This window comes from Micropterus salmoides, unplaced genomic scaffold (assembly GCF_014851395.1).
Source record: "Micropterus salmoides isolate LMB-PRFRI ecotype aquatic unplaced genomic scaffold, ASM1485139v1 Ms_hic_scaffold_15, whole genome shotgun sequence".
In the NCBI taxonomy this organism is placed as follows: Eukaryota; Metazoa; Chordata; class Actinopteri; order Centrarchiformes; family Centrarchidae; genus Micropterus; species Micropterus salmoides.
The window spans coordinates 27675605-27693762 of record NW_024040596.1 but is presented as its reverse complement, the minus strand read 5'-3'; the positions used below and the strand labels follow the sequence as shown (position 1 = coordinate 27693762).

General features: G+C 41.2%; 1 protein-coding gene across 1 annotated transcript; it reads left to right on the top strand.

Annotated features, from left to right (window-relative positions):
- Positions 1–1123: 1123 nt before the first annotated feature.
- On the top strand, positions 1124–17652 carry ccdc80 (coiled-coil domain containing 80). Its single transcript, XM_038721385.1, is given in 11 exon segments — positions 1124–2726; positions 2812–3009; positions 3716–4203; positions 4902–5222; positions 6240–6396; positions 10536–10672; positions 12150–12189; positions 12192–12300; positions 13298–13401; positions 15965–16048; positions 16705–17652. Coding segments are annotated over 11 exon segments (2655 nt in total). The 5' UTR covers positions 1124–2032; the 3' UTR covers positions 17028–17652.
- The last annotated feature ends 506 nt before the right edge of the window (positions 17653–18158 follow it).

Here is an 18158-nt window from a genome sequence, read left to right as displayed (position 1 = left end):
GACAGATTGAACATATCCAAGCCCTATTTTGACAAGTTCAACCCACCATAGCAGGAGCATGATCGCTATCTTCTTTTTGACTTTAATGCAAATATGCTGAAAACACATGAACACTCACTCTCTGTCCTGCGGCTGTTATCATCTGATGACAACCGAGTACATCCAATGTTATCTAAATACAACCCAGTAGCTGAGTGTGTGTTGATGGTGTAAATAACGAGGTAAGCATCCTCTTCTTCCCGGTTGTGGTTTTGAGGCAAAACAGAGTATGAGGTCAATTGGAGGTTGTTGTTTTTTTTTACATGAAGTGGATTTAGGTTGAGGACTGGAATTAGATGGGGCTGGTTCACAGTTGAGAGCATTCTGGAAGACTTTTAATTGTTTTAGGACTATTTAAAGCATCACTTTACCAAAGGCTGGGCAGGAATGTCTATTCTTTCCAGATATTTTGTTACTGACAAATGTCACATGCAGCAAAACCAAGAGAATATTAAAGATATGATTTCTAGTAATGAATGTGTTATAGAAATATAAGATTGGTTATTGCATACTTTGTGCAGGTAGATATAAATGTAATCCATTTTGTATAAACCACCAGCTATACAGCAGCTATACATGCTGTGTCAGTGGCACATGCTGTATAGTGTCTTGCTTTTGCAGTGAGAGTGGATTTGGCTCAGACCTAGTGGTTTTCTTTACTTAGGCCTTAATTACAAGCCAAACTGGGAAACATTCTCAGAGGAAATGGAAATAGTCTGATTTGGGCTAAATGAGCCATCATAACAGAGTAAAGACAGTCATTGCAATTATAGTATTTTGGCAATAAACATGTAAAGACAACATTCTCTTGTGCTTTTTCTCACTATAAACAGTAAATGCATGGTCAGCCTCTAAGTTCAGGTATACACCAGCACTGTATTTCCATCTAAATCATGTGTTTATGTGTAATTTCTACACCAGAATAAGGAGCAGCCTTCTGGAGGTAGATGGGAAACAACGGTCCACTTGGGGAAAACCGTGGTGGATGGGGATGAGGTCTGGGGGCGTTTCTCTATTGGCTTTGCAGGATGAACTTGACACTGAGTCTGATTATGGTCATTTCTTTCCCGGTAATCCGGCCAGCAGGGGGGCAAAATGTTTTACTTTTCTTACATATTTTCAAATGTAGGCTGCTTTTAGTTTGCTAATATGTTGTGCTTTAGTGAAACCTAAAACTATCCTTGCGCGGGGACAGAAACTTTATATCTCTGTTGAAATGGGTGCTGCAGACTGAACTGGCAAACGACAGCCCCGGGGCAGGTCCTGCCATTGCGTCGCCAAGAGTCCGGAGGCTGAGGTTTGTGTGGACATTTCTGGGAAAGCCTCCAGCACTCAGTTTTGCCAAGGAGAACCTGGGCAGAAGCACAGGCGCGTTTTCCTGTACAGACTCAGCGCAGGTTTCCAGCGAGGTTCAGACTGTGCGAATTTCTTGCATTTTGTCGGAGGTTCCCCCTTCCTGCGCCCAGAAGATCAACCCAGCGTTTAGTGGAGATAAACAATGCCCGAGGATTATTTGGATAAATTAAGTTATTAGGATGTAAACGTAAGCGTGAGTGTATTTTGGAGTCCAAAACTTTTCGCCGAAAGACTTTATTCGTTTTCTTTGGGGGCTGAGGAATTGTTTCAAAGTTGTGGATGTTTGTGTAACAGAGATTATCTAGGCTATACTTCTAAACTCCTTGGATTATACTTGTAAACGGAAGTGATGCTGAGATGAAGTTCTGGATATAACTATTTACGCACAACAAACTCTTCTCTTATTCGCCTTGTCTGTCACTGAGGTGGATTTCCTTAGCAGAAGGCACTTTCTGGAGCCGACCGCTGTTTATTATTATGTGCCGATCCTGCTGTATGTACACTGTATATCTTCATCTGCAATTAATTGATTAAACGTCAAATGCACTAAAGACGCGTCAGGATCACGGCTCCACCACTGGATCGTTAGCTTTCCCTCAGTGAGTGTTTAGCCTACTTTATCTGACATCTCGCCAGAATGCAGAGGGCTTTTGTTCTCAGTTTAGCTTTGATATATCTGCTAACCTGGACAGGCGAAGCAGACAAACAGACTCACCTCAAGCGGGTGCAGTTTCAAAGACGCGCAAGACAGGGACGTGCCCAGCTGGGCGCAACGGACAAGGAGAGTCTAGTCGGACGTTTTCGCCCCGGGTTTGGCTCGGCAATCTCGGTGCACAGCTCCAGGAACGGGGAAGGTGTGCAGGCTGACGAGGTTGTTCCAGTTTCCGCCAGGACAGGCACTGTGCAGGAAAAGAGAGCAGGAGGTGGCGTTCCTGTGCCAAGTAGAGGGGTGGCCGGACAGATTGGCTTACCTCCTCAACCCAACACGCTGCAAGATGAGGGCACTCCAGGAGCGAGAGCCAGGGTCGCCCGGATGCCCAGCAGCGCCGGGTCACCAAATCTGCTGGCCAGTTTCGCGGGGAAGAACCGCGTCCTGGTGATCTCGGCGCCCCATGATTCAGACGGATATTTCCGACTGATGATGTCTCTTCTGAAACCAGATGTGTACTGCGAGCTCGCCGAGCGACATGTCCACCAGGTTGTCATGTTTCATCAGGAGGGAGAGATGGGGGGCAAGGTGAGGAGGATCACCACAGAGGGGAAGGTTATGGAGGAGCCTCTGGACACAGCACTCATCCCCAGACTCATGAGCTTCCTTAAACTGGAGAAAGGTAAGTAATGTGTCTTGGCCCTGAAGTACTTAACAGGATGTTTTCTGGTGTATCCAAATCTGATCAGCAATGTGTTGACCTGCAGGTAAGTTTGGGATGGTGTTGCTGAAGAAGACCCTGCAGGTGGAAGAGCGGTACCCCTACCCGGTGAGGCTGGAGGCCATGTATGAGGTGATTGACCAGTCACCCATGAGGAAGCTGGAGAAGCTCAGACAGAAAGGCTTCGTCCAGAAGTGTAGAGAAGCAGGTGTGGAGGGCCAGGTGGAGGAAGGCACACTCACAGGTGAGCGGGGAATGATTGAAAATGATCACTACTTAAAGGCTCAGTTCACACAAATGACAATAAAAACAAACGTATTTTATCTCTAGTGGAATCTAGCCATGCCATTTTGGTTTACTTTGACCACATTCTGAGAAGTATATTTGTGAGACTTCTTCTTAGTGGCTATGAATGTGTTTTTATTTGTGGTTCTCACAGCAATAAAAAAAAGACATCTCTTTGCAAAAATAGTAATGTTACCTCGTTACTCAACACGGAACACTCTGACAACTATTTTTCATAGGGGCTATTTCATAAGAAGAAAATGGTTTCAATGGAAACTATGATTTAAAACTATGGATGATCCAGAGTTAAGGGGACAATGTTCCTGGAAGGAAACACTGCTGTTGAAATCTCTTGCACAATCTCGAAGAAATCTGCATGGCTACATATCACTAGAGGAGAAGTGAGAAAGTATGTTTTTGTGGAACTTGGGTGAAGAGCTCCTTTTAAACCATGATCCCAGTCTTTACAAAGACTGAAAACAGCATTTTAGCTGTAGACACTAGCCTACACTGATTAAGCATGTCATCTTTCGATAGTTGAAAATGCATTTTGACACAACAATACAAGTTAAACTTTATTGGACTGATGTTATATTGTTGAAGCAATTGACTGTCCCCTGTCCATAAAACCTTTTATCTATTATCTTCCTGTTCATGTGGAGCAGTAGATACACCAGTAGAAAGAAAACCAGGGAAGAAGATCTTCAGAAAGCCCACAACAACAACCACAGCTGCCACCACCACAACGACAACTATGCGACCAACCACGACTACAACTACTACAACCCGGCCCCCCACTACCACCACCACAACCAGAGCAACAACAACAACAACAACAACAACAACCACCAAACCCGCCATAAGAAGAACCACTACAACCACCACGAAACGACCCACCACCACCACAACTACCACTACCCAGAGATCAACCAGATCCCCTACCACAGCCCAATGGCTCCCAGCCCCCAGAACCACTGCTGATCCTTATTACTATAACCGCAGAGAGAGGGAGAGGTACCCGGCTAAAACCACCCCGGCTGGAGATAACCGCACTGACAAGGACAACAGAGATCCGCACAGCCGCAAGCTGGTACCTGCCACACATAAACCCTCCAAGATCAAACCCACTAAGAGGAAGAACGGCGGAGAGAAGGTGATTCAATGAAAGTTAGCTGAATTGTTGCATATAGGTATACCAGTTTCTTTTTGATTGCCGGCATAATATATTTGGTTTGGTAAAAGTTTGGGTTTATTCTGTATGTCTATGAAGATTCTCAGTCATCCAGGTCATAGTTATCCAACGAAGGTTAAAATCAAGGGCAACTGGACTTGGTTGAAGATACTGGATTATTCTGTATATAGACTGCTAAACCTATGGAAAACATCATTACTAAAACAGTTTACTTAAAATAGTTTTGAAAATGTAGATGTAGATTACATGGGTGAACTAAAATAGGCTAAATTATGCTGTTTTTGCATTATGCAGTGCACCCTCCCAGAGGTGTCTTTTTCTTCTTGTGTGTTGAAGAAGTCTTCTGTTCAGCCATGACACTGTATTTTAGAAAATCTTGTTTAAAAAAGTATTATTTTCTCAGTAATAGAGTTTATATCGCTCTGGGCCCTTTTAAATTAAAGTGCCAAATATGATGGATGTGTGGCTTTGTGCTGGTTATGCTAACAGCCAGATTAACTGCTGTTGCCTAACTTTTTGTGTGTACAAGGAGAATTGCCAGGAAAGATTTATGAGACACAAAAAAAAATTGAACATTCTTGTGAACTGGGTTATTTTAATTAGTAAGAAATATGGAAATGTATTTATGTGCAAATGTTATGTGTTATTCATCTGTGCAGGTGTTGACTAATGAGTACGAGGACAAGTTTGTAGCCGGCAAACCAACAGTCAGTGATCCAGGGGAGACAGAAACCTTCACTGACATCAGTCCAACCAAGAAGGTGAAGGGCAAGCACGACAAGAAGAAGAAAAAGAATGACAAGGCTGCCAAGAAAGCGGACAGGAGAGGAGTAAAAATCGGGGGAAAGAAAAATGGAAAGAAGCTGTTAAAGTACCCTGAGAAAGAGGACTTCCCAAAGCCCACTAAGAAGCCAACACCCCCACCAAAAGGATCTCTGGCCTCCTTCTTGGACTACTTTGAGAACAGGAGGCGGCTGCTGGTGAGTTCATGACACAACTCACAGTTCATAAGAGGCTCAGTACCTCTCTCGTCTGACCCCAAGTCTGGACAATCTCCTGTTTCTGCAAGGCTTCTGCTTCCACTCTCAATGCATAGCTAAGTTAAATGGCTGCAGGCTGTAGCTTCATATTTCCCATACAGACGTGAGAGTGGTGTCTATCTTTTTCCGCAAGAAAGCAAATAAGCCAAATAATAATTTCCCAACATTTTGAAATATTCCTTTAAATTTGAATGTTCATTGGGTTTTCTACATTAGTAATGGCTGGAACTAATATAAGTTACTATGTTTACCTAGATAAGTCTCTTCTTTGCACATTAAGAGACAGAGTGCCAAACATGCCAGCTAGATAATAAGAGATCCAACAGAAATGTCTGGCAAAACCATTAAATATCAGAATCATAAATACCTGACAAAACTGCTTTGTACTGACTTCCACTTTTAACTGGCTTCAGAGTTTTCAGCCAAAATGAGCTGTGAAGCTGGACGTAGCACCATACTGTATCACTGAACAGCTGGAAATGTGGAGTAGGAGCAGGTGATCTATGGGATATTGCAACACCAATAAGAGTGTGTTTGTTTTCCAAAACAAAGTACAGGAAAGTTATAAGCCAGAAGATCTCAACATCTGGATAAGGAATACAAGTTCAGTGTAGTTGACCCGTCAACAAACCTCTGAGCTTGGGGCAGAAAATTCACTTGTTTCTCTTTTTATTTTCTATAATATCTCAGGTTTGTATTATGAATAGGGATACAGTATGTGGAGCAGCCATCTGACAGGCTGCACAGCTGTGAGCTGACAGACTGTGTGTCTCTGTTTTGCAGCCAGTATAGATTCTTATCACAGCAGTGCTGTGGGCAGGCTGGGAAAATATGCTTCATCCTCCGCCTACACGTTAATGTAAACACCACCTCTGCAGCACACTGTGTGTGTGTGTGTGTCTTATTGCGTATAGATGACACTCTAACCTTCCTCCCTCCCTTCCTTCCACCCTCCAGCTGATTACATCCCCCAGTGAGGAGAACAGTATGTATGTTCAGCAGAGGGACGAGTACCTCGAGTCTGTGTGTGAAATGGCCATCAGGAAAGTTTCCATCATCACCATCTTTGGCTCCCTGACCAACTCCACCATGAAAATTGACCATTACCAGCTGGGTATGTATCTCCCACACGCATTGCCACTGTAGCACACCATTTCACTTCTCTCATCACGGTATGGGAAGGTTCAAATAGCATTTGTTTGTAACTCAAATAGGTTGGGCAATAGACGATTGCCAGTTATCTCAGGCATCTAACCTATACAGCTCTTCCATCTGGATGGACAAATGGATTCTTTGCTGTGGTCCTTGCAGTTGCTGAGTCATGCACCAACTCTGAATAACTGTTTATGAGAATCTGAAGTCTCAATGGGGGTTTTCCATGTTTTAAACTCACAGTGAAATTGAGCTGTTGTTTGATTTTGTGAGCACTCAGTCAACTGAAACTCTCAAGAAGTAGAAGAAATGGCAACAGGTTTTTGCGTTGATGAGGAACAACAATCTCTGCTCCAAGTATAACGTTCAGAATGTACACTGACTCTGCCAAAGCCACAGTCTTGTGTACGTCCGTGCAGGTGGTAGTAGAAAGACTTCTGTTCGCTTTGATATTGCCTTATGTGTTCTGATGTGTGCATGTAATCCTGTGGTACTCATTTCCAGAATTTGAGATATGAGCTGCACATTTTGCATCTTTTTTTTTTAATTGGATTTCCAGACAGTATTCAGGACTTCCTACATTTAAAAAAGACATGCAGTTTTCTATTATCTCCAACTAAAGTACCCATGTTGTACTAACTTGTAATCTTACCACATTCTTGTCTACTGTGCTCTCCTCAGCTCCCTTCTAAAAGCTAAAATAAACTTAGTTAGGTATCTGTACACTGTAAAATATCCAGTATAATTTAAGTAATTCAATGGAAGTGATCTGCTGTATTTCAAAATATTATAGTGTATTTCTTAAAATTAACCAAAATATGTTTAACTCTATTCTTGCCACCCTTGTATTTGTTATTTAAAAAAATATAATTTTACTCAGTAGTAGTCAGTGAGTTGTGAACACTGACATGTTTTCAGTCACATTTTCCCCGTATGACATGCTATAATTGCTAGTGAAGCTACATGGGAAATTTTAATCAGTGATTGTTCTCCACACTAAGAGGGAGGCCAAGAGAGGAGTTACGTCTACTGTCCTGTCCTTGTTCTACCTTCAGTATAACATTCAGGATGTACACAAGCCACAGTATTGTGTACATCTCTGTGCAGGTGATACTAGACAGACTTCTGATTCCTGTGATCTTGGCTTCTGTGCTCTGATGTTAATGTGCATGTAATCTCATGGTGTTAACTCTCTCAATAAGAGTACTTTTGTGTTACACTTTAATTGTATTTATAGTGATAAGATGTGCGTGTGTTGGTCTTCCTGTGAGAAGTGAGATGAGTTCATCGGTTATTAAAGTACAGGGGTTTGTATCAGGGCTGGAGGGGAAACCACATCCAGAATACATACCATTCTTGTGTATCAACCTGAACAAGGGGGTAAGTCTGCCTCCCCTGGAGCTGATGTGTAAGCTGGAGTGAGTTAATTCATCACACCCATGCGAACAATGCAATTATGACAGCTTTAGAAAATCTCCCTTTTATTAAACTGCTCACTACTTGTTCAAAGAGAACAAAACCACTGCTGTTTTTATGAGATGTGCTGTGTCATTTGAGCTCAGCAACGCCTCATATGTTGAGACATTTTATAGCTGTCTTTAACCTGGGACTTTGGTTACTGCGTGTTTACGTCAGGACATACAAACCCACTCTGTAAAACGTTATGAGTCTGTCACTCCACATGACAACGGGGTTTTATAAAGATGGAATGCTGGAAAAAGTGCAGAGGTGACGTCACCCACCCCCACCCGTGGTAGGACACGGTTATACTTTTGTTCCACTGACTAGCCAGAGTTTCAGTGTGTGTGTGTGTGTGTGTGTGTCAGTGTGTGTGAGGCATGTACTGTATACAAACAAGTGGTTCTTTCAGTGATACCCCTCCCTCAGTTTAGAGTGACATCATGGTGTTTGATTTTTAAGTTATGAAACATAAAACGTGTGCTGCTGTTTGTTGTATATTTCTGTAAAGTCAGTGTGTGTGTCTGCTGTCTCCAGCATGTGATGGGGTTTTCCTGATTTGATTGCTCACACACATTACACAGCACAGAGTGGGTGAAACAACCACCAAACCGAATTTAGGTCCCGGCTGGTTGTGATGGTAAAGGTTAGGGTAAGGGGCTAGGGAATGCATTATTTGTCATGGACTGGCTGGGTGTTGAGGCAGGAAATTCAGAGTTTAGGACCCAGATGCAGACACTAGAGAGCAGTTCAAAATATTTTTAAAGCACTTACTAATATCCCAAGCTTACCGGCAATCGTGGCAGACAGTACACGAAAACACAGGTGGAAACATAAATCGAGAGTTCAAAAATCGAACAGATAAGAATTAGGGGTGGGAATCACCAGATGCCCTACGATACGATATTATCGCGATACCTATTTCACATTACAATATTACTGCGATTTTAAACATATTGCAATTTATTGTAATTTTTTAATCTTTTTCCCAACTTCAAATTGTGTCCCCAAAGGAAAACTCTTTTCCAAGTGGATTGAAAAAACAATTGATTTTATTATTATAGTACCAAAAAGTAAACTTCTCATGTACAATTTATATATAAAACATGCTTGACGTCCGTGTTACGATACGATATTGCCGCGGAAAATATCGCGATACTATGCTGTATCGATTTTTTCCCACACCCCTAATAAGAATCTACAGACGTTGATGCTCGACAGACAATGAAGATGCAACAAAGACTGACTAGAACAGACAATATATACAGATACACACACGAGCAGGGAGGGTGCATGGACAGGTGAGACACATCAGGTAATCAGGTAACGGGAAGACACAGACAGGAAACAAAGCTGGACACGGACACCAGACACAGACAACTTCAAAATAGACCAAGTAAATAAAGCACACAAAAACACATAAGGAGTAATTTAACAAAATTATTTAATGACCAAACAAAACACAACCACAGACAGGGGATGAGAATACAGAGACAGGGAGAGATAACCACAAGAGGAAGGGCATAAACAAGAATAGAGCAGGAAAATGTAACAAACCAAAACCACAGCATTATGTCAACGAGTACACCCATGATGAAGTGTAATCTGCTTGAATATGCTGCACTGTTCAGAAAATTAGATTCCTGATGAAATGTGGCTGTATTGCAGAATAATGTATAAAACGTGTGTTGTGCACACATGCATCGAGGGAGCGGTGATTGAAGGCCTTTGCTTTGGCCAGCTACAGTAAACATCTAAGGCATCAGACCATGCCAGATTTCAGTGAGTAAAGCTTCTCTTTGTCCCTGATTCACTCTGGATGTTTTTATTCTGCTTTTCACAGCAGAGCGTACTTCACTGTTCTGTCAGACACATTTTTCAAAGCAACTATGTTTTGAGCGTAGCAATTGAAAACACGTTTTACTCCTCAGGTTTCAGAGCTGCACACTCACATTATGTTTGTGTTATTGTGGCTTATTTGATGGGAACTGTTCATGGGAAATCACAATCGTGCATCATTTTACATGAAGAAGTCTAACAGTTATGTATTTCTTTGTCAGATGGGACAGTTTCGTGAACAAAAAGTTCGTATATTTACATTTTTCACTCGCATTTCTTTGGGGCATAACATCAGAGAAAAAGCTGAGATGTCAGAAATTATTATCTTATGTTTAGATTTCACTGGTTTTACTGAATATTTGTAACCGATGGTGTCTAGAGTTGCGTGCGTTGTGTTATGAAATAGAGAATATCTTTGGAGGTGATCTCTTTTTATTCTGAAAACAGTGGTAAAAATCAAACTCCTATGTTTATGATGTAACTGCAACTGCAGCTCCTACACAGTGGGAGACCGCGTTTATAGGGAGGGGTCCCATGAAAGGGAAAGTACGGGTACAGCAGATAAGTCTCAGACGTTCCTCATATTGACACTGGAGGCCTAACATGTCAGGTTATGACTAATTACACAGAATATTGTGTAACTATAATACTACATATTTGAATCTGTTACTCACCTTGCAAATGTATATTTGACTTGCTGCATTGCACAAGCCTTTTCTCTACAAGAAACATTTAATTACCTTCACAGTCAAATAGTGTCATTTAACAAGTATAAACTGTCCCACTGTCTCATTTTGTCTCCAGAAAATGACAAGCCTATGAAGGGTCTTCGTCAGGAGGACTTAGTGAACCAGGATCTGATCACAGAGCTGAGGAAAGAGTTTAGCATGACACATGATGACTTCTACATGGTCCTCACTGACGGCGACATGAAAGTCAAGGTAAGAACTCGCTCTCTATAGCTGTGTCCCTAAGTTATGGGCTGGGTCCTCTAAAGTCCTTCTAGACAGAATATGTTGAGATCTGTCAGATGTCCTTTGCCTGAATTTGGAGGATAAAACTGGTTTCCTCCCTCAATCCATAGCACAGCAGACAATTGTTCATGGAAGCATTCAGGCTACCTAGGGCAATTCAAGAAATATTATGTGACCATCTAATTTTTAGCCACGCATGGCTCTATTGATGTCATTATTGGGTTTTGGTCATCCCTTAACTTTTTAAATATACTTTATTAAACATTAATTAAAATAAAAGTTAAAACAAAGAAAATAAATATGTGTTCTGAATAAAGTGAAGCCCACATTGATTTACATGAATGCATCACTAAAGACAGAAAAAGACACAATATATGTGTACTTATACATACATAGTCATATACAAATCTGTGTGAGCGTGCATATATACAATTGCATCCATTAACTTGTCATCTCATTCCATTATCAGGTAACTAATGACATTCCCATCAGCCTCAGCTGCACATTATGCTTAGAGCTAATTTGGACATTTTAGCATGCTAACAACAAAAACAAAGATGGTGAACATGGTCAACGTTATCTGCTGAACATCAATATGTTACTATTGTCATTTTGAGCATCTTAGCACACTGACATTAAGTAATTTTCTATTTTCTTTCTATTTTCGCTCTAAGGTTAAAATACTTGCTCTTATTCTGTTTAATTCATGGCGCTGCTGTTGGTTATAGGTCTCAGAACTCTGTTTACAGGTTCACCATCCATCTGCCCAACACTTTCATCTTCTCGGTACCTTTGAAGGTGGACTGATCCGTCTCCACTAAAACACTGTTGCCTCCTGTGTGTGTGTGTGTGTGTGTGTGTGTGTGTGTGTGTGTGTGTGTGTGTGTGCGCATGCCAAGCTGTTTTTGGACAGATTCATCAAAGAGGCCAGTGTTCGCCTCTCTGATGACAGAGTCAGAGACAGGGAAGTCTGTGAATGTACAAGGATGTGGGTGTGGGTATGAGGCCAAAAGTGGCAAAGAGAGCAGAGTAGAGGGAGGTGTGAAAGAGTTAGAACGAGCTGTGCAGCACATTCAGCACATCGTAAGGCGTGAGAGTGTGCATATGGCTGTTACATGTTCTTGCGTGTGTTACATATTCATGCTGAGATAGTCTAGCATTTCGCAAATTACATGGGATACTGTTGTTTAACCGAAATGCATTGTGCTCCTTCCCAGAAGTTATTGTGAAGAATGCCTGTGATGTGGCAAAGGCCACACCACATCTACTAACATGTTCAAAAACTTCACTTCATCACTTCATTGGAAACACTTTCTCCATCGTTTCAAGCAATGGAATTCTGTCCTCTGTGTCGCTTCCAGATTTTTTTCACAGGCATATTGATTTGTTAATCTTGTGGCTTTGTGCACTTTTCGAATCTACCTTGCCTATGTTATTTTGTCAGCAAGCCTATGAGGTTCCCATCGCCATGAAGGCCGTATTTGATACATTGACACCTTCTCCTCCCGCATCCGAGAGATGGAGCAGCAGAAGAGAGACGGGGTTGTCTGTAAGAAAGAGGACAAGCCCAGATCATTGGAGAATTTCCTTTCCAGGTAAAGTTTTTTTCTAAAACTATGTGGAGACCACAAACATTACACCCACGGATGTGAATATATCCAAACCATTTTTGAACCTGGTTGCAGGGATTTGCTCCCATCCAGCCACAAGAGCATTAGTGAGGATGAACACTGTTGTTGGGTGAGAAGATCTGGCTTGCAGCTCTTAATTCTTCCTTAAGATGTTGGATGGGGTTGAGCTCAGGGTCCTCCCACAACAAACTCAGAAAACCATGTCTGTATGCAGTTGGCTTTGTCCATGGGAGTATTGTTATGTTTGATGATTAACTGTTAACTGTTACCACAAAGTTGGTAGCACACTATTCTCAAAAACAATGTTTACGTAGAAAGCATTTTTCACTTAATTGAAACTTGCCCAAACCCTAATAAAATGCCCCTAAAGTACCCAAAAGTATTTCCATGTAGTATTTCTTTTAATGTGCATAAAAATAACCACCAACCACATTAAAGGGATTTCCAAATGTGAATATATCTGCTTCATTGGAATTTGCTTTAATAAAGCTGTTGGACTAAAAAAACAGAATCACCTTGAATTGTGAGGAGCTGGTAATCAGAGTTATTGGATGGTACCACCAGGCTGTTTCTGCTTCCTTGAAATAAGCTCAATAATCTGGACCACATTTTGTAGGATTTACAAGCAGCATTTGGCAGCCTGTTTGTGTTCCACGGATATTTAAAGTAGCATAAATCCCTCCCGTTCCTCCAGAATGAATCATTACAATCACATATTTTCCTGAGATGTCTAAACCAGACAGGTCTGTCTTTTGTTACCATGGGAACCTGAATTCCAGCTCCAGATCACAGTGCTGAGATCTGGCAGGTTTTTGACCATAATTCAGGGTTGTCAACCTCTGACAGTAATAGTATGGGAATATGTTAGTGTACAAGCACAAACTCCTTGTCTTAGCACGGAGCTTTCACTGCTGCACCAAAGTGCCACTTAAGTCCAGGCTAAAATGTTCTGTGATTGCAGGTTCCGTTGGAGACGTCGCCTGTTCATCATCTCTGCCCCCAACGACGAGGAGTGGGCCTATCAGCAGCAGCTCTACGCCCTGACCAGCCAGGCCTGCAACCTTGGTGAGTCACTCTAAAACTAACTCTAACTAACTAATTCACTTTTCTGAAGTCAGGAAGGGAACTTTAAAGGGTCAGTTCACGAAAATAAAAAACAACTCAGACTTTTTTGCCCTTACTTTTCGTGGAATTTAGCCATGCAGAGAATATTATTTGCAGAGATTTTAAGATCACTAGTAATACTGCTGCTACCCTGATGCAATAGTGGTGCCTTAAATCTGCAATAATTGATTTCTTGGCCACTTGGTGGCAGTGGAAACAAGCTGTGAACCATGAACTCTAACACCTGTTGTTTGCATTCGGCTGTGCAGCTTTATTCCATGTCATTCCCTCATTCCCTGTCATCTCTCTACTTTCAATACAATACTTTCTAATTTCATTAAATATAGGCACAAAAATGCTCAAAATATATTTTTTAAATCAGTTTCTGATTTACACAACAACATGAATACTGTGTGTGTTTGTGCACAGAGGATGTGCAGAGGGATTCCAGATGACAGAACTGTTCTGTCTGGGACTAACAAGCTCTTTTCCTTCCCTGACGACAGCCTTTTCAGTCTGCCAGTTAGTCAACTTTTCCACAGTTGCTTAAATATTACTGTTATCTCAAAAAGAGACATTTATCTAAACTTTGCAAATTTCAACAGCCTGACGTGTCTGACAGATTTATCTAAGATAAACATTAAATAGCCCATGTTGAACACTTCTCAGTAAAATACTGCAAATAAATACTGTCATGTGGAGTTTCTCCCCTACTTGAACCTCATGTTCCAGCCTTGTTTATGAAATTAAAGTGTTCTGACATTTCTCGCTGGCTCTTCCTTCTTTCCCTAGCACTCTCTCACAGAGCAGGAACATAGACATATTCATCACATTTATGACTTTGACTCTTGCACTATGTGCCATTTGATTTTTCTGAAGACAGTTCATGAAGTAAGAAAGAAATGACCACACATTCAGCTACATTTTAATGTTTGAGCCCAAGGCCATGTTTTCTTTATATTTTGAGCGTTTGTGGAATTTCAATTTACGCTGCACTCTCAAGTCACTCTGTCATAAGAATAAGTCAGCTAAATGTGTGTATTAGTGCCACAGGCATACTTTGCAATAAGTTTATAAGTTGTAATTAACAGGTTTATTAATGCCTAATAAATCATTCATCACCAGTGCTTTAATGGTAATAATCCTGGTAATTAGTAATAATCCTCTAATTAGTACAAGTTATGGGTTTGACTGGTGTTTGCACGTCTCCTGCCTTACCTTTTAGCTCAGGCTTTATGTTATTAGTGGACCATTTGATCTTTAAAAGGATATGCAGAGCAACAACGTATTTCTCAAGACCTTTATTAATGATGCATCTACATTTAGCTGACGCTTTTATACAAAGCAATTTACTTATTTGTTATACACGCTTCTGGAGCAACTAGGGGTTTAGCGTCTTGCTCTGAGACACAATGGTGGATGTGGAACAGTGGGAATCGAACCTGTGTTTCTCACACCAAAGGCATGTGCGTTATCCACTGCTCCTTTGCCACCCACTTCTTGTGTCTTTATAACAAATCTGCAGTTACTACACTACACTACACTACAAGTGTCTTTAAAGAGTACCCATACCAGGCAGATAAGCTCATCGCTGATGATTATGACTGGGTGTCGTCAAAGGTTTACTTTGTTGCACCTATAACCATACCCAAAAGTGGTGGTTCCTGAATTACACCTGTATGTAGTTACCACTGGATGTCAGCAGGATGTGACAGGAAGTTATTCTTTTAATAATTTCTAAAGGTGTCTTTCCCTTAAAATAATTCATGACATTTGGATAATTTTGCTGATTATGCTCAGTAGCTAAATGTGTTTTTATATCCTGAAAACCAAGAGTGTTCTTATTGATGGTTTCTTATTGATCTATAAAGCTTTTACAAATTATGTATTAACCATAAAAGGTCAATAGTTATTGATTATGCGGTATGTATATGCCACACCAAACTTGCCACAACCCATTTGTGACACCAGTACTGTATGTATTTCTGAACACTGTCCATATGAGTGGATCAGGTGACTGAAGCAAACAGCTTGTCTTGCTTATCAGCAGGCCCAGATCGGGGTCTGCAAGGACTTTTTCCCGTCATGTGTTACTCTTGGTTGTGGGTTGACACCCAGGGCTGTTCAGGGCTGTCCTCCCTCCCTGCCCTAGACAAAGGGCTGTCCTGCTGACTGGGCTGAGGGCCTCAGAGGTTTGATCCTGGTATTCAGCACTTGGCTCTCAGCAAGGAAAGCCCACGCTTTAATGTGGGCTTTCTCGCTTCAGAGGAAACAGCTTTTTGGCAGGACTCTCCGGACCACCGCGTTCTCCTCCCTTTACCTAGAAACCAGTGCTTAGGACTGTTCCAATAATAAACAACCACAGTAAAATCCGCTTGGATAAGAAGGCCCAATAGATTAAAAAACAGTTGGTCAGCTTATTACAGACACAGTGTTCTTGTTTGAAGTCTGACTCTTTCTGTAAGATATTTGCCTCTCTCTGATGTGTGTTGTCAATGTGGTTGTCTTTGCCATGGTGACATAGGTCTGAGGCACATCGCCATTCTGAAGTTGGTCGGTACGGAGCTGGTGGATATGGGCGGAGTGTTGGAACTCTATCCCATCAATGGTAAGAACTTTCTCTCTCTAAAATAATAAATGGTGCCAGGCATGTCTTTAGCAAACACGCACACAGTACACATAGTATTCCATTCCACAATCTGACATTTGATTCACTTGTTTCATGTCAAAACAGTTGTCTTTCCTCCTCAAAAACTTGCCCCTGACCTACACTCCTTATACACAAATCCCCTGCACATGCCAGTGTTTCTGTATCCCACTTTTAATCATATGGTAAAGAATATGGTAGACTTAAAGGACCTCTTACTACTCCTCCATGTCCCCAGAGGAACCTCAATGATGTGTTATTGATATTAAACTCTCTCTCCATTCAACTTTGCATACAGAGTTGCCACTGCTGCAAAGGAGGAGACTAAAATCAAAATGTGAATTATTTCATTTCATGACTTTGCAGATGTTGCTCAAGAGAACTCCAAAATAAACAAGGCGTTAACTTAACGGGGGGGGGGGGGGGGGGGTTCAGGCCTATGCAAGACTGCAGAAACTAGAGCTGAAACATTTTGGAGGTTTCTGATTTTGGCATTTGAGCTCAGCATGTGGAGATACGGTAAATGTCAAACAAGTCTGCAAAGGAAAACAGGGCTGTAAGAATAAAATACATCTATTAAATATGTCATTCCTACCCTGAATCTCTGCTTTGTCCAGGGAGTGCTACTGTGGAGCGTGAAGGGCTGTCAGCCACCCTGGTGAAGGACATGAGGAACTACTTTCAGATCAGCCCAGAATACTTCTCCATGCTGCTAGTAGGGAAGGACGGCAATGTAAAGTCCTGGTATCCTTCACCCATGTGGTCCATGGCTATTATCTATGACCTGGTAGACTCTATGCAGCTTCGCAGACAAGAAATGGCCATCCAGCAGTCACTGGGCATGCGCTGTCCTGAGGACGAGTATGGTGGTTATGGCTACCATCAGCATGGATACGAACATGGCTACCAGGACGGCTATCACCAGGGCTATTCTTACTAACTCCGCCCTCTGCCTTGCAGCTGGTGCTTGGCAGTATCAGCCCTCTTCCATTCACCCATAACCTTTTTTAATCTCTCCTACAATCCTCCACCAGGCAGTTAGCTCAAACGGAGTGAGGTCCTTGAATGTTTTGTAGCACTTAGTGAAAGCCTCAAAACGGTTGCTTTCACCTATCCAGTTCTTTGATATATATATAGCATAGTATGCTGCAAGTAATGGTAATTTGCAAGGGGCTTTAATCAGAGCTGGTTAGTCAATAAATGTGTAGATTAGCCTGGATGTTCAGGGATCTCTTATGTACTTAGTTTTTGTTTAATGGATTTGTCTTTTCTGACTTCAAACAAAGAGTGTTTTGCACGTTATTAGGTGTCTCCTTCACTTGCATTCCAGATCAAATTTACATATCTGTGTTATGAGAACAAACCTTTATTTTGTAGATAATGGGCTAAAAGAAGACATTTGTATTTATTGGACATCTGTTGCATTTGAGGTGCATTTATTGATTATTTTATGAAAATAAACTGTCTGATTATTTCTCTTTTGTAAAGTTTCTGTTGCTATACAATGTTCTTATTTATACTCTATTGTACAATATGATAAATAAACAGTTGTTTATTACCAGTAATGGTCTTTGAATTGCTGACTGCACAGCTTATTGATGCTCACCTGCTATGCTTCAGTCTAAACTTATGCATTGCAAGCCTTTTATGCTACATCTCCTCCTAGTGGCCTAATAAGACGATGAAGGGAAATACTTTGGGGATTATTGGCCATGTAATAATGAAGGCAACCCTATCTTATATTAAGAAACATGTTCTGTACTACAGTAGTAATGAGAAGTTAAAAAGATAGCTTTTAACCACCTCCTCATGGTCCCTTTAGTATGTCCATTATTAAAAACATGTTGTGCAGCCAAGAATTGCGGAAATCCTAGATTTTCCTCCAGGGTTTCCAAAAAATAAAAAGCTTTAGCTTAAATGTGTATAAAATTATACACAAGAATGTTTTATTTGGTGTAATGATGTAGCTGATTTGGGGTGATAAGATTTTATTTTGTTTGTTAATATTTCATTAAACATTACCATATTGATTTAATGGAGATACAGAACATTGAGATATAGAGGAGGAAAT